Source organism: Pteropus medius, unplaced genomic scaffold, assembly GCF_902729225.1.
Source record: "Pteropus medius unplaced genomic scaffold, Ma_sr-lr_union100, whole genome shotgun sequence".
Lineage (NCBI taxonomy): Eukaryota > Metazoa > Chordata > Mammalia > Chiroptera > Pteropodidae > Pteropus > Pteropus medius.
Window position 1 is genome coordinate 508194 of NW_024349505.1, and position 26529 is coordinate 534722.

The window sequence follows — 26529 nt, forward strand, 5'->3', positions numbered from 1 at the left end:
ACTGCGAAATAAATTTTGAAAAAGATTCACATGAATTTGTTTTGATATTACTAGGATTTGTCCCTGCTTATTGCATTCTTCAGTACTGTGATCTTTTGTTAAAGAGATGGTCATTTCAACCTAATTAGGAGAACTAAACAAAGCACAGATCCTCCAATGCCTGTTTTTGAAACTGTTACTTTAATTGACAGTAATAAGGAAGTCAGGCTTGGAGGAGTTTCTTTGAGATTACCTATAATGAGATGTTTTAGAAGGTCCTTTTAGATATAAGTGTGATGTCCATGGCTCTAAGATTTGTTTGCATAGGTCTGTAATGGCTTCATTTCCTGAAGTACCTCAAAAGAAGTTCAGCAACTTCCGATTTCACTACACTGTACTTTTTCCCCCAGAATTTTTCGTATCATTAAACAATGAAACACGATCAGATTCAAGTCTTGCTCATAAGTTACTGGTATCAACTACCCTAGACTTAACATGGTTTGTGTTTAAGTTTTTTTTGTGTGTGTTTGTGTTTTATTTTTAAATCAACTTTATTGAGGGTATACTTATCTATAATAAAATATACCTATTTTGAATGTATAGTTCAATGGATTTTGACAAATTATTCACACATAGCCACCATATCAAACATATAGAAGAACCTTCCCATCTGCCAAAAGTTTCCTCATGCTTCTTTGGAGTCAGTCCCTATCCACCATAACAACCAGTAATAGATTTGAGTTTTCACCTCATAGAAATTTCTTTCTGCCTAAAAAAGTTCCTGTAGTATTTCTTGTAGCGAAGATGCTGGTGTAGTGCAGTGGTTTTCAGTAGTTTATTTGAAAATGCCTATTTTCCCTTCATTTCAAGAAGATATTTTAGTTGGATACATAATTCTACATTGCCATTTTTCTTCTCTAAGAATTTAAAGAATATTGTTTCACTGTCTTTCAGCTTGAAGTTAGTTGTCCATCTTACTTTAAAAAGTTCTCATGCATGTAATATATATTTTTTCTCTCTAAAATTTGATTTTGATGTGCCTTTGTGGTGTACGTGTGTGGGTGCATGTGTAAGCATGCGTGCACTTGTGCATGCTTATCTTTCTTGGAGTTTGTTGAGCTTCTTGGATCTGTGGATTTATAATTTCATCAAATTTGAAACATTTTAAGCCACTATTTCTTTCAATATTCCATTTCTCCTTTGTAGGATTTTAATAAATTTATGTTATATTGCCTGATAGTGTCTCACAGGCCACTAACACTCTGCTTATTTTTTTCCAGACTTTTTTCTCTCAGTGATTAAGTTAGATGATATTTATTGTCATGCCTTCAAGTTCACTGATCTTTCTGTCTGTAATGCCTACACCATTAAGCCCATCCAGTGAAATTTTCATTTCAGATATTATGCTTTTCAGATTTAGAAGGTCTGTTTGGTTCTTCTAAAATATCCTTTTTCATTATTTATTTTTATTTTATTTTAGTTCCTTGAAAATATTGATACAAACGATTTTAATTTCCTACCTATTAATTCCATAATCTCTGTAATTTCTTCATCCGATTATATTGCTAATTTTTCCTCTAGTTATGAGCCATATTTTCCTGCTTTTTCACATGTCTAGTAAGTTGTGATTGAATGTTGGGCATTATAAGCATTAGGTTGTACAACTAGATTTCAGTCTTCTTTAAGAGAGTTTTTTTTTTTTTTGGCAGGCAGTTGGTTAACCTGTGGATTTTTTTGAGGCTTATCCAGAGAATATGCCTTGGTAAAAAATCTATGTGATCATAGGGCTTACCTCATTTGTTTTCCCCCTTTTCAAGATCATATCCTGTACTGTCCATTATCTAATCTCTAAAAACATGTTTCATATATTTCATTCAAATTTATAGTTGTTTATGGCAGAAAGACACTTCATCTGAACAAGAAAAAGCCTCCTGCTTTGCTTTTTTTGGCTTTGCCACTATTGCTTAATTATTAAATGAATCAGGGCAAGGTTAGGAATTTAATCTTTATATCAGCCTACTAAAATCTCATAAATGTGTGTAATTACTCATGAAAAAGAAAGTGTATGAACATTTTTAGGAAAACTAGTGGAAATCCCATTCACTGGTTGGAAAATAACAAAGTCAATTCCCTAAATTATAGAATAGAAACACTATTTCTACCTAATTGTGCCCTATATTTATTAAGAACCTAATGTCTACATGTATTATAATAGTGAGCTTGTTTTTTATAATTTAATCTTTAACAATGATACTTATGTTACACTGTACCTTCAAATAGCTTTCATGTTTGTCAGAAAATAACATTCATAAAGCATATTTTTCTAAATATGAGATGGAAAGAGAAGAACAGAGGAAGTAGAAAAATGAATAAAAGGTAGAGAAAAAAACTAAAAAATTATTTTCTAGTATCTGTGATAAATTTGTGCCGATTCATCCACATTCTCTTTCATAGCCTATCCTTGGCTAATGGCGTACGTTTCTTTAGTGAAAAGCACTGAAAAAATGGGACAATATTATTACTAGGTATTAAAATATTAATAACATATTTATAATTTCATACTTGCAAGCTGCTTAGATGCTGATCTTCTAGTAGTTTCTGAGTTTCCACCAGTTTAAGCTGGAACACATCTTTGTTAGCAGCCAAGTTTGTCCTGCTGTTTTCCTTCATTTCTTTATCACGATTGATTTTGGATAAGAGATGTTTCTGATGTTTATGATCATTTTTTGACAGTGATGAAGGCAAGGCATTATCTATAGCTCTGTGAACCATACATAAAAATGTTTAGTACATTTAAATGAAGTTAACTTCTTTTTATACACATATAAATGACACATTCATGTAGTGTGTGTGTGTTTGTGCATGTGTGTCCAGATAATCACATATAAGGATATTGGAGAAATATGTAGATATAATGGAATGGGAATTTAGGGTAATCGATAGAATAAAAATGGTTGTGCAATTATAGTTCCAATAAAGCAAGGGTCTCCAAACCCTGGGCCACAGACTGGCATTGGTCCGTGGCCTGTTAGGAACTGGGCCACACAGCAGGAGATGAGCAGCGGGCAAGTGAGCAAAGCTTCATCTGTATTTGTAGCCAATCCCCAGTGCTAGCGTCACCATCTCAGGTCCACCTTACATCATCAGGTATTAGATTCTCATAGGAGCACCTGTCCCTGGTGTGAAAAAGGTTGGGGACCACTGCAATAAAGCACTCCATCTTTATGTAGGAATGCCCAATTATTCATAGCTTTGATTATTAAGTCGTATTCCTCTGTTGTTTAGGACAGCTATAGAAGGAAATCCTGTAGATATGTAGAGTCAACCCTCAGTTCTTTAAGAGCATTCCTATCTGGATAATAATAATCTGCATTACCTTTTGTTCTGGGTACAATGCCGTACTGCCATGGCTGGTAGATATTCCTATAACCTTAATAGAGTTGGCTGAAGATTCAGGCAGATAGAAAAGGTAAAAATCACTTGTCAGGGTAGGCAGGAATTTCCATCTTAGTTTACTAGGTTTAGGTGCTTGGATCTTACTCCACAGAGGAGAGTGTACACATTTATTTTTAGTTGTGTCACATATATAGGCATGGTTTTCATGCCACAGAAGGGGTACCTTTAATTTAGAGTTCTACTTTTAGTGTGCCAAAGTGCCATTCAAAAAGTATTAGGGGATGATATAATCTTCTATTAGAATTTTTCAACTTCTGGAAACTTATAGCATATTACATTTCAGCATATGCACAAAGTGGACAAAGAAAGATTTGGGGATGGGAGTAGGATGGGAATGAGGTATATAAAAAAGCTGACAGCTGCTGCAATAGGGCCATTAGTGTGAATCCTAAGGGTACTTATTATTAATTTATTTGAATTCAATTATCAAGTCAATGAAGATAACAAACGTTTTGGAAAGTGACATATGTGACATATACCTATCTCCAATACCCATATATATCTTTATTTGGACAAACTGGAATAGTCAATGAGTACTAGATTCCTGACTATCCTTTTGTGACCACAGGGAGATCAAGAAGAGCAAGATGTTATTTAACACAAGTTTCTAAACATTGAAAGTATGTTTCTCTCTCTTCTTTTTAGGCTTACTATGTCTAGTCTTATATATACCTTCCCCTTCAATCACCCTTCCCAAACAAATATTGCTAAATCTACAAATTATCTAATAAACTTAATTTATTTACCTTTAAAGTTGTCGTCTCTCAACTTTTTCTTCTCTATTTCTTTCTTCACTACTCCTCTTGCTTCTCTTCTCTTCTCTACTTTCTTCCCCCAGTGAGGATTGAAGGGATGGATAGAAATAAAAGAAGACGGGGAGGTAGAAAGAGAGGGAGAGTGAAGCATAGGGGGAAAGGAAGAAGAAATCATAAAGGAAGAAGAAACAGGAGGAAGTGGAGAAGGAAAATCTAAGTAAGTTGGAAGTAAACATGGAGAAGGAGATGAATGCAAAGGTGAGGAAAAAAGAGGAATAGACGAAGGATGTAAAGGTGGAGAGGTAGAAGAGGAAGGTGAAGGAGAGGCAAGACTGGATGAAGAGGAAGAACACTGTATGGAGGATGAAGAAGAGGATGTAGAAATAGAAGGAGATGAAGACAAAGAAGAGGATGGAGAATGATGGGGAGGTGGATGGGGGAGAATTGAGGCAGGTGGACAGTCTACAAAGGCCTGGGGCAGATTTGATAGTGTTGTGGTTTGTGGAAAAGATTGCTGGACTGACTGAAAAGGATCTAAGCTAGCAGGATGTTCAGACAATGGAACGATATAAGAAAGAGTGGGTACTGATTGATGAGGGGGATGACTGGCTAAACCTGAATGCTTCAAAACAGGGAGAGCTTCCAAAGGGGTTGGAGAAACAACCAGTTGAGTTGGAAGGGAACGATGAACAAGGGCAGGCATTAGAGTGGTTGGGGTACAATGCCGTACTGGAAGGAAATGTTTGGGTTTGAAAGTTTTGTAAAATAACTTGCTCTGTGAGTCAGAATCAGGAATGGTTGGAGAACTTTGGGGTGGGTGGGGTAGATGGTCAGGTAGTCCAGAAGGAACTGGGGCTGGCAAAAAAGGGAAACTGCTAGAAAATCTGGGAGCAACTGGGGCTGGAGGGCGAGGAAGATATTTGATTGGGTTGGACAATAATGGGGCTGGTAAAAAGGTCTTAGGAAGAGTAGAGGAAACAGATGAATGGATAGGCAGAATATGGGGCTGGCGGGTGGGAGAAACAGTTGGATAGCTAGGAAGAATTTGGGAATGGTAGGCCCGTGAAGGAGATAGCTGATCAGTTAAGGAGGGATCAGATGTGGAGACAGCTGGACAGGCAGGAATGGATCTGCACAGGTGGAAAAGCATTTTGACAGGCAGGTAGAGAGACAGCCTTATTAAGATGGCTTTTGGTTTATTGGGCTGCCTTTAGTCTTTTGATTCATATTGTTTTTTGTCCTTAAGGTCCACACATGATCTTCTGATCACTGTGCTCTCACATGGGCTGCGAAATGTACATAGCTCATTCAGGTTTCCCTTTCCCGTTCTTTGCTTTTAGAGTATTTTTACCTCTCAGAAGTCTGATAGTCGTACAGATAATGAATGTAGGCTAGACAATTTGTTCTAAAGCTCTAGTACAAAGGTCAAATAAAGGTCAAATAAACCACTGCTCAGCTCTGGCCAGATTTCTCAGGGTAGCATGTGGTTTAGAATTGATGATCTCACCACAAATACATGGATATTGGAGATAGATATCTAATATCATTGTAAAGTATAAAAATTTAATATAGGAGAAACTATAGCTTCTTTTACCCTATATCTAACAGAAGGGTCAAGTATATTATCTTTGTGATAAGGATTTGGATGCGATGGAAGGCTGATTACCTATATTTTTAATGTCAATCTATTATTAACATTCTTTTATCTCATTATCTCCTGAGGCAGCTTCAATTTTCGTATGAACACATTCTCTGATTTTTCTTGAGGCTTAGCTTTGAATGCTTTCCATGTCTTCATACATTTTTTTTTCTCCTTTAGATGACCACATTATTAACATCTTAAATTGTTTTTATCTACCATTAATATTCCTCATGTTAGAACACTTATTTATGGGTACTGATGTACCTCCATTTCTTTGGAAGCTCCCTGTTTCTTGGCATTATAGTCATGTGCTGTATAACAATGTTCTGGTCAACAATGGACCACATATATGACTGTGGTCCTATGAGATTATTATGAAACTGAAAAATTCCTATCACCTAGTCACAGCATAACCATTTTGTCATCTGAGCCCAATGTATTCTTCACATGTTTGTGATGATGCTGGTGTAAACAAACCCACTGCACTGCCATTTGTGTGAAAGTATAGCATATAAATTATGTGATAATAAATGATTATGTTACTGGTTTATGTATTTACAATGCTATATATATATTTTTATCATTATTTTAGAGTATGCTATTTCTACTTATAAAAATAATTTGTTGTAAAATAGTGTGCAGTGCTACACTGTCAGCAGCCTCATACATCTCATGTTTACTGTCTCTTGATTGCACCATTTTCTCTTGCACTTGATCTAATCTCGTGTTGTTTTATACAGTAACATGTTTTACAGGCTTGTAGCCCAGGAGCAATAAGCCATGCCATGAAGCCGAGGTGTGCAGTAGGCTGTACCATCTAGGTCTGTGTAAGTGCACTTTGACATTCGCACAATGATGAAATCCCCTAACTACGCATTTCTTAGAACATATCCCAGTTAAGTGGCACATAACAGTACTATATTCCACAGCACATTTAATACATTGATTTTGTATCTTGCAACTGTACTGTATTTATTTATTTATTGTTTCTAATATATTTTTTTTTTTGGTAGCATCTTTAGGATTTTCTATACAGAGAATCATGCCATCAAAAAGTGACAATTTGACTTCTTCATTCCAAATTTGGATGTCTTTTATTTCTTTCTCTTGCCTTACTGCTCTAGATAGCTTCCAAAACTATACTGAATATGAGTGGTGAGAGCAAGCATACTTAATCTTGTTCCTCATCTTAGAGGGAAAGCTTTCAGTTTTTCACCATTAAGTATGATGTTAGCTGAGGGTTTGTCATATATAGCTTTTATTATGTTGAGGCATTTTCTTTCTATACAGATTTTATTAAGTGTTTTAATCATAAATGCATGCTGTATCTCGTCAAATGCTCCTCAACACATTTTAGGTTTATATTCTACAGAAAATGTATTTTTAATGTAACAATAGTTTATCAATATTTGCAGCTTAATTATATTTGTTATAAATAGTACATATAAATACTTCTATTAAATTAACACCTGATCCTTAATATCCTTAATATCTTTTTTGTACAGCATATTATAGTTTATAAAGCATCTTCGCATACTTATTTAATATTGCTAGTTATCTGCAGAGAAAATTTCAACTTTTAAATAAGTAAACCATAGTGTTCTCTCTATGAATTGCATACATCTGTTGTTTTTCAAATACATAACATTTAGTGTGTGTATGTGTATATGTAAGTAGATATAGATATCATGAAGTCATAGTATATTAAAGTAATATACTATATTATAATAATAATATGAAACTATTGATTCTAATTTAGAATGAAGATAATTTATCATAAAACAAAGATGATGTATGTTATTTAATAGTCGTAGCACAGATTTGGTATAATGATAACTATATATATTTTTGCTATAGGGAAATTAAAGTTGTTCTGATACTTTACCTCTTCTAAGACTTTAAGGACTGTATACTGTTGAACAAAAAAGTCTATCCTTTCATTCATAATACAAAAAGCTTCTATATTAAAAATATCTGATAACACGAAGGATAACAACTGATACACAAAAAATGAAATCTGAGAGTGAAAAAAACCTGTATATAAAAATGAACATTACTTATTTCTACACTAAATGGTTTGGTATTTTTTATCACTCTAAATTCCTCCTGGACCCTAAAACTCTCTATAATTGCCTGTCACCTTCCATTTTCAGGCAAGTTTTTCCATAAGTACTCTGTAATTATATTGCCTTCACTGCCTCAACTTCCATTTGGTCCTTAACACACTGCTATCTGGCTTCCACTTCTACTACTTCAATGTACTAATCGTGCTAGTAATTAACTAATTGACCTAATAATTACAAAAATAGACACTCTTGACTGCTATCTTTCTTGACTTTAATTCTCTTGGTTTTCATATTATCATGCTTTCCTGGTTATTTTTCTACTTCTCTGGTTGTTCTTCCTTAGGGTCTTTCTTGAGCTCCTCTTTCTTTGCTTGTCCTTTATATGCTAGAATTTTTGAAAATTATGTGACCTTCTTCTTTGCTTATCTATTCATACATACTCTCTGTGTAATCTTATTTATATTATCTGTGTGATCTTATCTATCTATATGTGAGTGAAGAATTAACAAAATCTGTTCTTTTCTGTGGACCAATTTGACTTTGAGTTAATTTTCTAAGTCTGTTACTCTGGATCTTTAGTAGGATTTCAACTGTATTATAAGGCACATTGATTATGTTAAAAATGACCCTTCATTGGTAATCTGCATCTGGACTGAGAGGACTGTGAATAAAACCATAGATACCTGGTAGGAATCCATAGTTTTGGGTTTCCAAAAACTATAATTATAATTCCTATAATTGCACATGTCCTGCATGGACCTGAAAGCTATACATATGGAGCCATTTCAAAAAATATTGGTCCTGTTTGGAACATAGGCTTTCTAATCTACAGTGGCTGTATATATACTCATTGTGATCTCTTTTCCTTAGAGCTGAGCTGTCTGTCACTTGTGGGGAGAGGGGCATAGCAAAGACTGGCCCTTTGACTGTTTTGTGGCCTGCCATGAGGATTCCTCCTATTGAAGATGGACATGCAGTGTTTTCTGTCCTCTGATTGAAGCCAAACATGGCTTATCGTAGTCATGAGAATTTGATTGTTTAGCCAAACCCAAGACTACCACGGGTGGGTATTGAACCAAGGCTTTTAGTTTCATCTATTCATTGGTAACTATCATATCTATCTTATGGCCCAGATTTTTTACCATGAGAAACTGGCCCTGGAACATCCCCAAATCCTCCTGATTTTCCTGCCACTATTCTCTCCATATTCAAGCTCACAATTTACTATCCCCCTTTCATTGACTCCCTCTTTTAAGCGTCGTCTTCTCTACTTCCCTCATTTTGATAAATGGTTTCACTAATTAATTAATTATTAATTAACCAAACTCAATCTCCAGAGTCATCCCTGACTCCTCTGAATCACTTCTCAGTTCTTAAACAGTTATCAAATCATGTTGATTCTGCCTCCTAACAGTGCTCAAGAAGTCATCATTTTCATTTAGTAAAGAACCACTTAATGTGATTTTCCCATCTTTAGTCTTATCCAGTTCTTTCCCACTCTGGCAATATTTCTAAAATTTAAATGCTGTATGCTCGCTTTAAATCTTTCAGCAATTGTTTTTAGAACAAACTCCTGGCTTCCAACCAACCTATCTTCTCACTGTACACGCTAGCCAAACTGAACTACTTTCAGCTACTTTAACACAACATGTTCTTTCATGCTTTTTCACACACCAATTATTTTCTCTGTCTGGAGTTCTCTCTTAATGTTTGTCTCTGATGAAGAGCCTCCTCATTTATTAAGCTTCAGGTCCAGTTTATACCCTCGAGAAGTGTTCACTCATGTCAGTGATGTTTCTCCATTAAAAGTATTTATTGAATACTTCCAATACGCACAGCGCTGAGCCGAGCACTGTAGGGAATACCTGAATGTGTAAAATTTAGCCATTATTCTCTAGAAAATTACAATCTGGTTCAGGAGACATATGTACATATAAAAATTAAGCAACAACATATTTAATTATGACTTTCTAATTGCTTTGATCTCTCATTTAATCTCAGATCAAATTGTTTTTATACATTTCTCCTTAAATATTTATCTCTACTCAGAAGCCTCAAATAAAATTTAGTAATCTTGCCAAACTTATATCCTTTCATTATGTTCCTTTTTATTTTTAAAGTCACCAAGTTCCTTCAGTAACCAAAACTCAAAATTTCAGCTTCTTTTTTTTTCTTTTTCCATTTTTTATTCCATCATATACCAAAGTCATAATCTATTCTTTCTATGAAATATCTATCCCTTCACTACCACCCTTTTAATGTTAGTCCTCTTAAATTCATAACTGGATCCTCCTGATTTTTCTGCTATTATACTCTTCATATTCCAATTCTTATGCTTCTACCTGATTAACATTCTTAAACTCTTATCTTTATGTCACTTCTCTGCATTGTGAAAAGGCATTTTCATTCATTTTTCTCTCTCATTCTTTTCTTCTGACCACCCAAAATATTTTTATTCTTTATCAGATCTGTCCTTTCTTTACTAGACAAAATAGTACTATTCTAGTTTAGGCAGTAATGATCTATCCCTTGGATTGTCCCATTAATTTTCTCTGGTCTCCTTGCCTCCAATTCCTCGCCATCCTTTTAATTCTCCAACACTCATACCAGTTACCTTTCTAAAATAATAAAGAGGATTATATCACACCCCGCTTAAAATCCTCCACTGGTTTTCTACTTGTTATAGGATAAAGTCCAAGCTTCCTAGCTAGACACGCAAAAATTTCACATCTGATCTCAATCTGCATTTCTAGATCATTTTCTGTCCTACCAGTAACACATCCCACACTGAACAAATTCTATTTCCTTAAGGGTCTGTGCCTTTTATAACACTGTAGGCTTAAACATGCCTAAATCCAATTTATGCTTTATTGGACAATTCATACTCATCTTTTAAGTCTTCTTCCCAACTTTCAATCTTGTACTTCTTTATCATGTTGCTAATATTTCTGTAACAGCCCCTGTTACATGGTATTACACATGTATTATAATGTAACTATCATTACACTGTATTATAATGTAACTGCAAGACTTCTTTGGACAGAGGATATATCTTATTCATGTTTTTATCTTTTATCTATTGTTCTATCACTCTTTTCCTTTCACAGCCAAGCTACACTTGTTATCTTTACTTTCTTGCTCTCTATTTCTTTATAACTCATTGCAATCTCTTTTCTGTCCCAATGACTTCAACAAAATTGCTCTGACAAAAGTTGCTAGTGTGACGTTTTGTTGTAGAAAATAATGACACATAGCTTCTATGCTGGATATTCTCTTTGCCATTCCAGATTCACTTCTCTACTTGTCTCTGCTTGGCAGAGACTGAAGGATCCCTGGCTTTTTGATTTGTGGATGAGTTTGGCCAATGAAGGCACTTGGCAAGAAATGGGAGGGTGACAGAAGGAAGAGGTTTTTTGATAATTATTCTTCTGGCTTCCTCTCTTCTGGGCTTGGATTAGCAGTAGAAATGTTCCTCTATTTAGGACTACAGGTCCTGTCTGACAGTCCTCCTCTATAGTCACAGCTTTTCTCAGTTCAGGTCTGTGTGGTAATACTGACTTTGTTTCTGTTCTAGAGGTGCTTTACCATTCTTTGTTGGCTTCCCAGTCCCTTTCTTAACCTCTTTACAGTCACCCTTTTAAATGTACCACTTGTTTCCTGTCAAGATCCTGATGAATATAATTTTTTATGTTATTAGTTCCCTAGAAGGCATCGAGCTCTACAATCTGTTTTCCCCCCCATTAAACTCTCTCCTTCCTTAGTTTTCATCATCAACCTAGTCCTATCATCAACCATTCTGTTCTCATTTGCATGCTTCTCTTTTTTTTTTTTTTTTTCACGTCTTAAATGTTGTTATTCAGTGTTCTAGCCTAGTCCTGCCATCACAGTACATATTCTCCAAGGCTGATCTGATCTCATCAGTTGTGTTGGCTTCCAATATCTTAAGCTTAGATCTTTCTCTGGAGCTCTAGAGCCATATAATTTCAGTTACGTATAATAAAATAACCTACTGTTTTGTCCTCTTCAATCCATTATCCATACTTGTTCACAATAGAATGCAATGATGTTAAAAAAGAAAAGCTGATTTTATCATCCATTTGCTTAATGTCCTTCATTGACATCTCTTAAACTCTCAAGATAAAAGTTTATATTCCTAAGCATACAGATGTATTTATCTCACCAATCTCATATCTAGCCAAGCTATTGGTATTTTCCATTCTATCATTCAGCCACACTCTTACGCCTACCACACATCTTTCCTTCAATTACTCTTGGCGTTTGCACATGCTCATCCCTCTATCTGGAATGCCATTTGCCTACTTGTTTTATGATTAATTTCTGTTTTCTTCAAAGCTTTGATGAAGAGTCTACTATTCTTTGAGGTCTTTCCTGAACTATAATGAAGACTAAGGATGAATTTAATTGTCCTTAGTTGTGATCAAGGGAACTATTGGCCACAAGTATTCTAAAAATGGAAATACTTGGTAAATAACACTATGTACAGGTAAAATAGTAACATAATTCATGTCTGAAGTGTAGCTGTTTTTATGTAAGTAAATATTAAATATTATCATTATTACTCATTTGGTACTATTCTATACCTTTAAAGCATTATTTCACTTCTCTCCTACATTATATACTAGGGATTACATTTTATAATGTTATACTTCTCCATATCCTCTACAGTGCTTGATCTAGTGCTATACATGCAATAGCTTCAATAAACATTTGTAATAAATAAATGGAAAATACAGGATGTCAGAGGATACTCTGTAGTTAGATGGTCCATTCTATTGTTTCCAGATGACTCATTTAAGATAACCTTGGAGAGGAAGCAGGAGACACTGCAGCTTTTTCATGATAACAAGGGAAGATTTTCATTGAGGAAAACCCATTTCTACTATATAGTTACTCCTTTTACCTATATATATTACTCCAATCAACACAATTTTTCATCAGTAAAGATGAATAACCAATATCAATATTTTAAAATGGTTTTGATGATAGTTTCCATAGAAAATTATTCAACATAAGCAGCACTATAATACTAAAGACAACAAATTGAAAATTTTCCTTATTCATGAAGCAATTTATATTCCACTCTACCTTAGAGGTGAGAAGTAACTGATAAAAAGGCCTACAAACTCAGCAACTAGAAAGCTATTCAATTGTTGTGCATTAATATTTACACATTATAATCATAAATTCCTTACCTCCAGTTTATTGTTGGTCTGTGCGAAGAGGGAAAGTTCACTTTTGATTTTAAATTGGGTTCTTGAATTTGTTTGAGGGCTTCTTCTAATGGAGGAACTGGTTTTTGAAAAACTGAGGAGATAATAAAGAAAGATCAAATAGTACAGAATCATATTCAATGATCTCTTTATATATAATTTAACTGGTCAATGATAAAATACTACTTTAAAACTTTGATAAAAAGAAAACATTTTTTAGAATAATCTAAATAGTTTAAATTTAGACATATAATTCTCCAAAGAGAAATTGTTACATCAAAATTCTCATCACCAATTTTAAGGATATTTATCAGGAAAAAAGAAACTTTGAGAAATTTTGAGGCTGTTCATTTTTGCATGCAAACCCTATTATATTTGATCTTGGAGTTCCATATATTTCTGACAAAATTTACAAATATTCTTATGAAGAAAAGGGGAAGCTGTAAAAATACCAACATGTTTTGAGCACTTACTGTTATAGACATTTTTTTTAAGTACTTCGTATTATCTAATTTAATGCTCATTTTGGGCTATTTTTAAAAAATGTTTATATTTTTATTTTTTTCAATGATAGCTGACATACAATATTTTATTAGTTTCAGGTGTACAACATAGTGATTAGACATTTACATAACTTATGAAGTGATCACTCTAATAAACCCAGTACCCATCTGAGAGACAGATGTTATTTGAATCTCATTTTGCAACTGGAGAAACTGAGGCATAGAGAATGTGTGTGACTTGTTCAAAGTCATACATTATACAGACACTCATCCACACACTACTTTGCATAACCTTTAATTCAGCTTCTTGTTTAAATTAAAACAGGTGTCTTTTAAGAATACTGCTTCTCCTGAAGCCCTCTTAAGTAGAGATATTATTTTTCTCCCATCACATACTACATATAACTCAAGGCCTGGAGGTAGCACAGTTGACTTTGCTCTTCACTGACACCTCCAAACTGTCTTTTCTCATTTCTCCTTTAAAAACCCATGTCATTAGGCTATTCTATTATTACAATGTTTATTACTTACTCTAAAATGTTTAAGCGAAACCAGTATATTATTATGCATGGGTTAGTTCAAACTTGAACTCCAGAGATGGTCCATTTCCCTAATCAAGGGGTAATAGTATATACTAATGAAGAATACACAGTTATGAGATTGTTTGCTAGATATTCTAATCATAAAGAACCAATCCTCTTGAGGCAGATACTATCAAGCTATAGATTTTGACCACTTTTTAATTAGCATATTTAGTGTCCAAAATAGTTTTTTTGAAATCTAAGTGCAAATTTTATTTACTAATAATCACCAATTGATTCAATTAAAGTAAAACTCCCAATTAAATAGTTAAATGTTTATGGTGGGAGCAGAAGAATATTTTGCCACATTCATTTTCCCTAATGAAGACATTTAGCTAGAATTTTAGCCTTGAAAATGTCATATGAGCATATAAATAACTAAACACATGTCTACATATGTTTTCAAATAAATGTGTATAAATATCTACACATACATTTAGATAAATACATGTAGATAAATGTAATAGAGATACACTTACAGATAAAATACAAACACGTATATGTAAAAAGGTTTCACATCTTTTACATCTGTCAGTCTCTAAATCAATGAATAAATTTAATGCAAACCAAGTTTTAAAAATCCAACTTAATTTTGAGGGAAATCATCAAAACAATTAAAATTTCTGGATAAATAAACAAAAAGGAAGAGATTACTTGCTTTATTAGACATTAAAATGTTTTAAAGCTTAGGTAATTAAAACAATATGATGAGACAGATAAATGGAAAAAAATAGTAAAGCAGTATCACTTGTGTGCATATAATATATGATAAAGAAAATATCATATACAATGGAAAAGATCTAGATTATTTTTTCTCCCAGCTTTACTGAAGTATAATAGACAATTAGTTGCTCATATTTACATTGTACAATTCAATGAATTTTTTTTCCATTATAGTTGGCATACAAAAATATATCAGTTTCAGTTGTACAGGATAGTGATTAGAGATCTATATAACTCATGAAATGGTCAGCCCACTAAATCAAGTTATTTACCCTCTTCCCCCTTACATATTTTTTACATTGTTGACTATTTTCCTTATGCTACATTTTATATCTCCATAACTATTTTTTATCTATCCATTTGTACTTCTTAATCCCTTTGCACTTTTTCACAATCCCTTCCCCCCCAAACCCCCAACCCTTCTCATGGTCTAGTAGCCCTCAAAATATTATATTTATGAGTTCGTTTCCATTTTTGTTGTTGTTTATTTTGTTCTTTAGATTCCACATGTATGTGAAATCGTGGTATTTGTCTTTCTCTACCTGACTTACTTCATTCAGCGCAATATCCTCTAGGATTTACCAAGGCGATATCTTTTTCCATCCCCTTCCTTTTAGTCTGTGTGTGTCTTTTAATTGGAAGTGAGTCTCTCGTAGGCAGCATATATAGGGGTCTTGGTTTTTGTTTTTTGTTTTTTTTTATCCATTCAGCTTCCCTATCTTTTGGTTGGAGCACTTAATTCTTTTCCATTTGAGGTACTTGTTGATAAATATGTAGTTATCACCATTCGTTATTCATGTTTTTGATACATGCTTTTTCTTTTTAAAGAGGTCCCTCCAACATTTCCTGTAATATACTGGCTTGGTGTTGATGAATTCTTTTAGCTTATTTTTGTTTGGGAAGCTCTTTCTCTGTCCTTCGACTCTAAATGATAGCTTTGCTGGATAAAGTATTCTTGGTTGTAGATCCTGGGTTTTCAAACACTTTGAATATTTTGTGACGAGCTCTTCTGTCTTGAAAAGTTTCTTTTGAGAAATCGGCTGCCAGTCTTATGGGAGCTTCCTCATAGGTAATTAACTGCTTTTTTTCTTGGTGCTTTTAAGATTCTCTCTTTGTATTTAACCTTTGGCATTTTAATTATGATGTGTCTTGGTGCAGGCCTCTTTGGGTTCATTTTTTTGGGGACTCTCTGAGCTTCCTGGGGTTGTAGGTCTATTTCCTTCACCAGGTTAGGGAAGTTTTTCATTATTATTTCTTCAAATATATATTCAACTTCTTGTTCTCTTTCTTCAGATACCCCTATGACAAAGATGTTGTCATCTTTAATTTTGTCTCATAGGATCCTTAAATTATTGTATTCTTAGTTACTTTTTTCTTGCCATTCTGATTGGGTGTCCTTTGCTATTCCATCCTCTATATTGGTGTTTCGATCCTCTTCTTTCTTCACTGTTGATTTCCTCTAAAATACTCTTCATTTCAGATAATGTATTCTTTATTTCTGACTGGTTCCCTTTTATAATTTTTATCTCCATTTTTATGTTTTTTTTTTTAATCTCTTTGCTAAAGTTCTCACTGAGTTCATCTATACTTCCCTTAATTTCATTGAGCATCTTTATAACCAGTGTTTTGAACTCTGCATCTGTTAGATTGCTTGACTCCATTTTTCCTTGATTTATGTTCTATTCTTTCATATGGTTTTTGCTTCATTGTTTTCCCATTTTGCCTGCCTGTTTTTATGTACTAATCAAAGCTTCTAAGTCTCTCGGTCTTATTAGTGTGGCTCTGGTAGTAAGTGTCCAGTAGCATAGTTCTGAGAGGGGTTCTGTCGCAGGCCACGTTTAGCCCCAGCCTGTGTCTCTCTGGGGCCACCTGTTAAGATTAAGGAAGCAATATACAGATGCTGTGCTTATAGTTGTCTCAAGATGCCACGCCAGAAATTGAGGTCAGTTGCCACCAGTGTGAGTCTTGGCGCTGCTCAGCAAGTGGCACAGGAGTTGCCAAGGCCACAGCTGGATGTGGCTTGGGTAGGGCCATGAGTTGAGGGAGGTGGAGTTTCAGAAATCCTCTGGGCAGAGCAACCTCTGTTATCCAGTTTGATGATGTCTCAGCTATGGCAGTGCTGCATCCGCACACTGGGAGTGGGGAGGGCTCAACAGAAGAACAATGGATATTGCCAGCACTTCTGCCCAGGAGAGAGCCTCACCTCCAGTCCTCGCTCTGACAACTCAGTGTCCTCCTGTAAATCTTTGGTGCCCTCCAAATAGCTGACCTGGCGCTGGTGATCAGAACAAGCAGGTCCGTCACCCTGAAAGTCTGGTTGTGGACTGGCCATTTTACTGCTGCTGCTGTCTGCTGCTGCCATACCTTTTGTCCTATTCAGCCGCTTGGGACCGGGCAGTCTTGTGTCTTCGCTCCCTCCTACCTCTAATTGTTGCAGGGTGATTTCTCATTCTCTCCCTAGTTGTAGGGCTTTTGTCCTTCTAGACCCCCAGGCAACTCTGCTTGCTGTTTGCTCTGTGTTTCGGTCTCAACTTTGATGTGGTTGCAAGAGGGGAAGAATGCAGCTTCTATCATCTATGCCATTTTGCCCCTGACATCTCCAAAATGGGTTTTTATTAGTGAAAATAATAGCCTGTTGAGTAGCCTGTTGAAATTAAAGGTATTCAAAACAAGTGAATTTTGCTACAAGCATTTTAATCACTCTCAACAGCTGCATGAACAGAATAAGAATCTAGGGAGGTCTATATCCTTTACCCTTATAGATGGCATCTGAAGCTTGATCTCTAATTAGTCTTGGGTCCAGACATTAATATAAGAACATTTCTGATTGTTCAATGCCAGAAGGTACAGAATTCAATCTTTGGAATGTGGCTGTGTATGCCTAAGTAGGCCTTTCGTTTAAGGTATAGTCAGAGAACCTAAAAGGATAGAGAACTGAGACTTTATTGAGCTTACTAAACAAGTTATATGATTTTTTTTTTTGCATCTATTTTGCTAATGAATGTCTAGTTATGCTAGATTATAGTCTGAGACTTACTTTTATTAACTTCTACCACTTGTCAAAGAGAACTTCAAAACTAACTAAAACTAACTTAGGTCAATTTACGGCCACCATTACTACTTCTTGTTGCTGTTATCTAATGACCTCTAGTCAATACCTCTCATTCACTGATGATAATTTAAGCCTACATTTTTGAGTACTTACTGTGTATTAGGGCTTTATTATATCATTTAATCCACTAGCTCCAATCCTTCCCAATCTTTTACTCTAATATTCTCACTCTAACAATTTTCTAACCTTATTGAAACCCTCAATATGTTGCCCTTCTTTGTAGCAAAGAGAAGAGTCAGCTATTATGCATATGTGGTAAAACATTAGTATTAAACACTCATAAAACACTCATATTTTGGGAATAAACTAAAATAATAGACAAATTGTCATCTCACATAGTTTTGTTCTTCACTGATAGTGAATTTTCTTAAATTATTAATTTATTTTGTATAGGTAATATATTCATATTCAGAAATAAGTATATATGATACACATTTGAAGGTTTTGCTCTCCTTGGTCATTTATGTGTTCCTTCACCGTTTCTTTATGCAAATACAAGCAATATAAATATATATTCTAATTTTCTTCTTTTCTAACATGGAATCAGAATATTATGTATCTTGATCTGGACCTTGTTTTTATTTATTTTTATTTATATATTTTTTATTTTTTAAATTTGTTTCAAGTATACAGTACATTAGTTAGACATTTATATAATTTATGAAATGATCCCCTTGATTACTCTATCACCTATCTGGCTCTATGCATAGCCATTACTATACTATTGACTATATTCCCTATTCCGTGCTCCCCATCCCTGTGACCATCTCTCAACTACTAACTTGTTTCTCTTTAACCTTTCACCGCTTTCACCCAGCCTCCCAACCCCCCTCAACTCTGGCTGTCATGATTGTCCTCTGTATTTGCGAGTCTATTTTCAATTAGTTTGTTCTTTTTGTTCCTTAGATTTTACATATAAATGAAATCATATGTATTTATCTTTCTCTCTCTGACTTACGTCATTTAGCATAATAACCTCTAGGTCCATCTGTGTCATTGCAAATGGTAGGATTTCAATTTTTTATGGCTGAATAATATTCCATTGTACATATGAACCATAACTTCTTTGTCCAGTCATCAGTTGGTGGGCATTTAGGTTGCTTCCATAACTTGGCTATTGTGAATAGCACTGCCATGAACATAAGGGTGCATAGATCTTTGCATAGAATTAAGTGTTTTGGTTTTCTTTGCATAAATACCCAGAAGTGCAATTGCTGGGCCAAAAGGTAGTTCCATTTTAAATTTTTTGAAGAACATCCAGACTGTTTTCCATAGTGGCTGTACCAATTTGCAATCCTACCAACAGAATGCAAGGGTTCCCTTTTCTCCACATCCTCGTCAACACTTGTTTTTTGATTTATTGATGATAGCCGTTTTGACAGGTGTGAGGTGATATCACATTGTGGTTTTAATTTGCATTTCTCTGATGATTAATGAGCTTGAGAATATTTTCATATGTTTATTGGTCATCTGTATTTCCTCTTTGGAGAAATATCTATTCAGGTCTTCTGCCCATTTTTTAATTGGATTTTTTGTTGTTGTTGAGGTGTATGAGTTCTTTATAAATTTTAGATATTAACCGCTTATCAGATGTATCATAGGCAAATATCTTCTCCCATTCAGTAGGCTGTCTTTTCATTTTGTTGATAGTTACTTTTGCTGTGTAAAAACGTTTTAGTTTGATGTGGTCCCATTTGTTTATTCTTTTGTTTCCCTTGCCCAAGGAGATATAGCCAAAACGATTTCTAGTAGCAATATCAAAGTTTACTGCCTATGTTTTCTTCTAAAGTTTTATGGTTTTGGGTCTTACATTTAAGTCTTGAATCCATTTTGAGTCTACTCTTTTGTATATGGTGTAAGAAGGTGGTCTAGTTTCATTTTTATGCATGTATACGTCCAGTTTTCCCAACATTATTCATTGAAGAGACTGTCTTTACCCCATTTTATATTATTGTCTCTGTCATATATCAAATGAGTGTATAGACATGGATTTATTTCTGGTCTCTCTTCTTGTTCTATTGATCTATGTATCTGTTTTTCCTTCACCAGGTTGGGGAAGATTTCTGTCATTATTTCTTCAAATAGATTCTCAATCCTTCACTCTCTTCTTCTGGTACCCCCATGATGTGAATGTTGGTATGCTTCATGTTGTCCTAGAGGTCTCTTAAACTATCTTTATTAAAAAAATTTTTTTTTCCTTATTGCTGTTCTGATTGGGTGATTTCTGCTACCCTGTCTTCCAACTCACTGATTCGATCCTCCGCTTCATCTAATCTACTGTTGATTCCTTCAAGTATATTTTTCATTTAGGTTATCGTATTCTTCTGTTTTGACTGATTCTTTTTTATGGTTTCTATGTCCTTTTTTATGCTTACTGTTCAAGTCCTCATTAAGATCATTTATTGTCCTCCTAAGTTCATTGAGCATCCTTATAACAAATGTTTTAAACTCTGTCTCTGGTAGATTGCTCGTCTTCATTTAGTTTAGTTTTTTCTTTTTATCCTGGAGTTTTCTCCTGTTGTTTCATTTGTAGCATGTGTCTTTGTTTTCTCATTTTAGTTGCCTCTCTGTGTTCATTTCTATGTTTTAGGAAGATTTGTTATGTCTCTCTGCCTTTCCCAGATGGCCTTATGTAGTAGGTTACCAGTGTGGCCCTGTGGCGTAGTCTCCCTAATCAGCTGTGGTAGAGGCTCTGGGTGTATTCTTTGTATGGATTGTGTGTGTTCACCTGTTGTAGCTAAGGCTTTATTGCTGTTAGCATGTCAGTAAATGGGATTGACTCTCAGGCTGATTAATTGGAGATTGGCCATGCCCACAAGGTATGAGTTGCTGTGTGGAGGCTGACTCTTAGAGTAGAATTTGCCCTAGCAGGCTTGGGTACCTGTTGAGACCACCCTTTGTATGTACCACTTATGAGGCTAGTCAGGTGTTGCTCTGCTGTGTCTGATGCCAGCCTCCAGATGTGTTGGTTCTGTGGCCCCTTTGGAAGGGCTCCCAAGTAGGCCAAGGTCAGCTGCTGCCTTTCATTTTTTGAGGCTACCTGGTCGGAGACACAAAGCGATCGTGGATGGTTGCCTTCTATGCTGGATGTGAAGGTAAGCGGGAGAGACAATGCTGTAAGCCGCAGTCCAGTTACCCCCAGTATCAAGCCTGGGGCAGTTTAGCAAAAGGTCTATTGCACCTTAAGCTCTGAGGTTGCCTACCAGTTACCCATAAGACTGTGCAACTGGAAGAGCCTTTTGGGTGGTACACGAATTGCGATGGTGGGGACCCAGGGAGTCACTGAGATAGAATAAGCAGATTTCCCTTAGTCACTGCAGTGTCAATTTTCATGTTAGTGCTATCTATGGCTTCCTGTAAAAGTCTCAGATCACAGCAAGGCCAGTTGCTGCCCACTTCAGGTCTGCAAACACCTGAGGTCTTTTAAAAAATACTCTAGCTTGGGGCAGGGTTTGTGGCCTGCCACCTGTCTCTCCAGTGATGCACAGGCCTTGTGCGGGCTGCAGGAGCTGAGTGCTATTGTTTGCTATTGAGTTTGTAGCCCAAGGAAAGCACGGGGTGGGGTTGGCTACTTGGGAATGAGCATACCACAGGTAATTTATGGGTTGGGTGGGACAGGGAATCAGGGAGACGCAGCACCATCAGGCCAATACAGCATCAGAATTGCTGCCAGTTCTGAGTCTGTGAACTCCCTCAAAAGTCACAGATCACAGTGAGGACAGCTGCCATCTGCATCAGGCTCACAAAGCCCTGTGATCCATGCAAGAGATACTGCAGCTCGTGCTGGCAGCAGTGGTCAGCCACCACATGTCTGCCCTAAATTGTGCATATTGATCAAGCCTAGGTTTGTTTCCTGCACAGAATGCATGGCCCCGAGAAGGGGCAGGGTAGGGGTGACTTCTTGGCAACAGGCCATTGTGGACAATTTGTGGTTTGGGTAGGGAGGGCTGATCTCACCAGGCCAATGCAGCTTCAAAATTGGCTGTGCGGGGGAAGGGTTCAACACAGGCACAATGGCTCCCATCTGTACACTGCTCTGGAGGGGGTTCCAAAAAAAGGAACAATGGTGGCTGCCCCTCCAGCCCTTGCTCTGGCACCATACAACTCAGTCTTTCCTCATATGTCTCTTGTGCCTCCTGAGCTGCCGACTCTCTGCTGGAGCCCAGGGTGAGTGTCTGCAGGTGAGTCTGTGCATGGGTACTTTAAGCGGGGGACATCTGGGTTTTCAGTTTCCTTCCATCTATCTCACCCTAATGGCTAGAATCTTCACTGATTTTTATAGTCAGATTTTGTGGTAACACTTCTTCCTGGGCTGCGGAGCCCCCCACATAGGGCTAGGACTCCTGTCTCCTTCAGGGGTGCCTCTGCAGCCACACAACTGATCACATCTTTTTCTTTTTTTTAAAAAAACTACTTTCTCTTTTGCTTTCTTATATATTATTTTCTTTGTTTACTTTTGTTTCCCATATGCTTCCTAGATAACCACTTTTCAAAATCCACTTGTTTTTCTTGCTCCACCTATAGTACATACTTAGTGTGCATAAAGAATTTTATTTTAGGACTCATTCTCAATTTGTGTCTATATTCTAATATTTAGATTATCTTTCCTATGGCTTCATTTATCAATTATGTATCTACTCATTAGTGACTCTTAAATATACATTTCTATTAATATCTTTTCCTTAAATTTTAGACCCATATTTCTACTCGATGATTTGATTTCCCCATTCAGATGAGCCATGGGAAGCTCAAAGTCAATGCATTTAAAATTTAGTAAATGATCTTTCCTACCTCTAACCCAATTTTCCTCTTTATTTGTAAACTTGATTAATATTATTATTACCTGCCAAAAAAATTAATTCATTAAAAAAGTACTTATTGAATGCTAAAAATGTGTGAGAGGCCCTGCGCTAAGGGGGACTGTTCTCCTGGCCTTTCTTCAACTGCTCTGTCAATTAGGACCGAATCCTATTGATTATACCTCCTGACTATATTAGCTCTTATTATCCTATCCAGTGCAGTCCTTTAATTTAGCAGCTTAACACATTTACCACAAATACTAGAATAATCTCCTTCTACTCTGTCTAATCTAGTATGTCTCTACTTCAATGCATCTTCCATGTTGTAACTGTAATTATCTTTCTAACACACAAGTCTACTTATAGCAGAGACCCCTAGTTTCCTACCTAATATCAATTTTCCTTTTCTTTCTTGGCAACGGACTCTATATTGTTAATGGTGGTAATATAGCCACATAAAATTTTTTTTTCAGTTTTCCTTGCAGATGGAGGTGCCAATTGGATATAAACAAATAAAGATATAAACAATTTAAAGGTAGCTAAGAGGTATACCATTTTGTCCTTTACATTTTTTCCTTCTTCCTGACTGCAGCACTGACATGATGGCTAAAGCTCCAGCAGCTAATACGTGACCATCAGGGTGAAGCTAAACCACATACTAAGGATGGTTGAGCTAAGAGACATAAGGAGTCTGGGTTTCCAGTGAAACTGCATAACTGTCAAACCAGCTTTCGACTGTCTACCTCAGGATTTCAAATTATACGAGAGAAAAATAAACCTCTATCATATTTAAACTATTATTATTTTTAGCAGTATTACTAGCTACCTTTGCTTACAGTATGATCTCTTACTGACACAATAATGGCTTACATTCCAGTTAAGAAACTTTAAGTTTGAAAACTGGTTCCAACTTATTTTTCTAGCCTCAGATCCTTTTTTTTTTTTTCCTCTTTTTTTCCATCTGATGCTTCGGTATACTGAAATACATAATTTATTTGCAAAAACTGTACCTTCTTCTGGGAAGATTTTCACCTTCTCTTTGCCTGGCAAAATGCTTATTCTTCAAAACTGAAATTAAGTCATTTTTCCAGGGGTGATGTCCTGGATGTCCCTGTATAGGTTTAGTGTTCTTTCCTCTGTGTTCTTACAGTACTTTTTGCATTCTGCTACTATGGCAATTGCCATCATATTTATTGATGTTGTTTATATTACTCTCATTTCCACAATAAGCTGTGAGTTGGATTTCTTTGTATCTCCTCTTAGCCCAGGGCTTAGTACAACTTGGTACAACATACTTGGTATAACATTCCTTTGTTGAATACATAAAGAAGCTGCCTATCCCTTTTCTATTTGAAGCTTTGACATTTTGTTGCTAATTCTGTTACTATTTAAGGTATAAAAAATGTAGATGGATACTAAAGACTGAACCATAATCATATTTAAATTCTTATTTGGTTCCAGGTTTCAGATTGTTGCATTATATCTCTCTGTAGACTCTTTTTATTTTGCCAGTCTCTCAAATATGAATTTGAACCAAAATGTCAGTAAATGTGACACTAATTTACTGAACCTAAATGTTAAAATTTCCTTTATTAAGCTTCTTACTAGATCAATTTAAAAAGACAAAACACTGTAAGCCATTATGAAGTAGAATGAAACATGTGAATGTTTAAAATTTACTAAAAGAGCCAACAAAATATGCTCCAAATTCAACCTAAATTAAATTGCCATTTTTCATTTGGTTGAAGTCATACTACTTAAAAAGTCATATTAATCTTTTTAGTTTAAATTTCCACTTTGTTACTTATTTTATTGTCTGCTCAAGTCAAATGTGATTATAACTTTCATTTCGTTCTCATATTCTTCTAGAAATTAAGATACCTGCTTTCCTCCTCTGTGAAAGAGGAATATGGGCACGCTGGAATTTTTCAGTAACTTCTTCAAACTTCTGTTTTCTTTGTTGAAGTATTTGTTCTCTGATTTGGTGTTCTTTTTCTTCTTGTTCTTTTCGTTTCTCCTCAAAAGCTCTATATTTAAAACATAAAGAAGATAACAGAATTAGACAATACATTTTTAAAATCTCAACACAAAATACTTTAAAAACAGTGCATTTATTATGCAATGATGTTTTCATACTTAAAACGTTTACTTACTTAGAAATAACACATTTGAAATGGAAAAAAAAAAGCCCTCAGCTAAGAATTTAAATATATCTGTAAGTGGTCATTTCAAAACTTTATCCAGGTCTTTTGCTACAGTGGAGTTTGCAGGAAGATGGAGGACTACATAAAAGCAGGGTTTGTCTCCTCCCAGGTCCGCATTGAAATTACAACCAAATTATAAAATAATCAATGTGGAGGATCACCTGAAGTCCAGCTGACTGTTAACACCTATGTCTGATAATATAAAGGAGCCACATCTAAGCCGGTAGGAGGTGCAAAGTCGTGAATGGGGCTGGACCTGCACCCTCTTGTGGTAGAGGATCACAAGGAGGGAGAGTGAGGCTGCAGAGGCTCTCCTGAAGGAGAGCCGGGTCCTGGCCTCATTCAGGGGCTCGTCAACCCAGGGTCCCAGCACAGGGAAAAGGAGATTCCAATAACTCTGACTGTAAAAACCAGAGGGAATTCCGGCCATCTGGGTGAGATGGAAGGAGACTGAAACCCTTGACACCCCTTCGAAGGACCCGCTCATAGGCTTTCTGACCTGTAGACACTCACCCAAGACACTGGCAGTGGGTCAGAGGCTCACCGGGATCCATAATGAGAAAGTCTGCATTATCTGGTGCCAGAACAAAGGCTGGAAGAGCAGCCACCGTTGTGCCTTACTCCAGCCCCTCTACTGGGTAATCTACAGACCATGCCAGCTTGACTGTGCAGACCCCTCCCACAGGGACATTAGGAAGCACTGTCCTGAGAGATTCAGCCATCGCCTAGGCTTTTGTTGCTGATGGTTACCACGCTCTGCACCAATTCAGGCCCAAGCATTCCCAGTTGGCAGCTAGTGCTGTGAACCGCAATTCCAAGATAGTTTCAGGCAGATCACTGCTGCCAGCACAAACTTGGGTGGATATCTGGGACCTGTGGGCCAGTCCCAGACAGCAGCTGGTCTTGCTGTGATCTGGGACTTCTGTGGGAATGTGGGAACGGTTACTAAAGTTTCAGCAAGACTGAGGATATATTGATCTGACTGCAATTGTCTCTCTGAGACCCCACCCCACCCTACCCACAAATTGCCCCAGGCGGGCCCATTGACATGAACTGCCATAGCCCTGCCCTTCCCCTACCATCTCCCAATCTACACAACTTTGGCTAGCACAGGGCGGGCACTGCATGGAAATCAGTGGCAAGCACACCTCTGCTGCTTGACTGGGGAGCACAGGGGTCTGTGGGATGGCCCCAGACTTCAGTTGGTCTCACTGTGGTCTGTGAGACTACAGCGGGAATGCCTAGGCACAGAAGTTGCAGCAAAACTGAGGCCCTTGCCTCCCTGAGATCCCACTTCACCCAAGCCACAAAAGGCCTGCAGCCCATTGACAGGCAGCCTCTCGTGCCCTCCTTGGCTCTGGGGTTGTGCAGTCTGCACAGGCAACAGACCTTGGCTAGTGCAGTATGCGCATTTGGGGGGAAATAGTTGTGGGCAGGCCACTGCTACTTGTAGGAGCTGCAATCTCTTGAGGGGATTG

General features: G+C 36.4%; 1 protein-coding gene across 10 annotated transcripts in view; it reads right to left on the minus strand.

Moving 5' to 3' along the window:
• CEP126 (centrosomal protein 126) overlaps nucleotides 1-26529 on the minus strand; it is a 91327-nt gene that overhangs the window by 36152 nt on the left and 28646 nt on the right. For 9 of the 10 annotated variants that reach the window (XR_005657136.1, XR_005657139.1, XR_005657138.1 and 6 more), the window contains exons 3-5: nucleotides 24729-24874; nucleotides 13112-13223; nucleotides 2542-2740 (exon numbers count right to left, since the gene is read on the minus strand). Coding sequence is in view for 6 of the 10 variants with exons in the window: in XM_039881943.1 (XP_039737877.1) it covers nucleotides 2542-2740; nucleotides 13112-13223; nucleotides 24729-24874 (457 nt within the window). In the remaining 4 variants the exon portion in view is untranslated. Of the gene's footprint in view, nucleotides 1-2541; nucleotides 2741-4181; nucleotides 5321-13111; nucleotides 13224-24728; nucleotides 24875-26529 lie in introns of those variants that run through there. The other variant, XM_039881947.1, reaches the window with a different exon arrangement.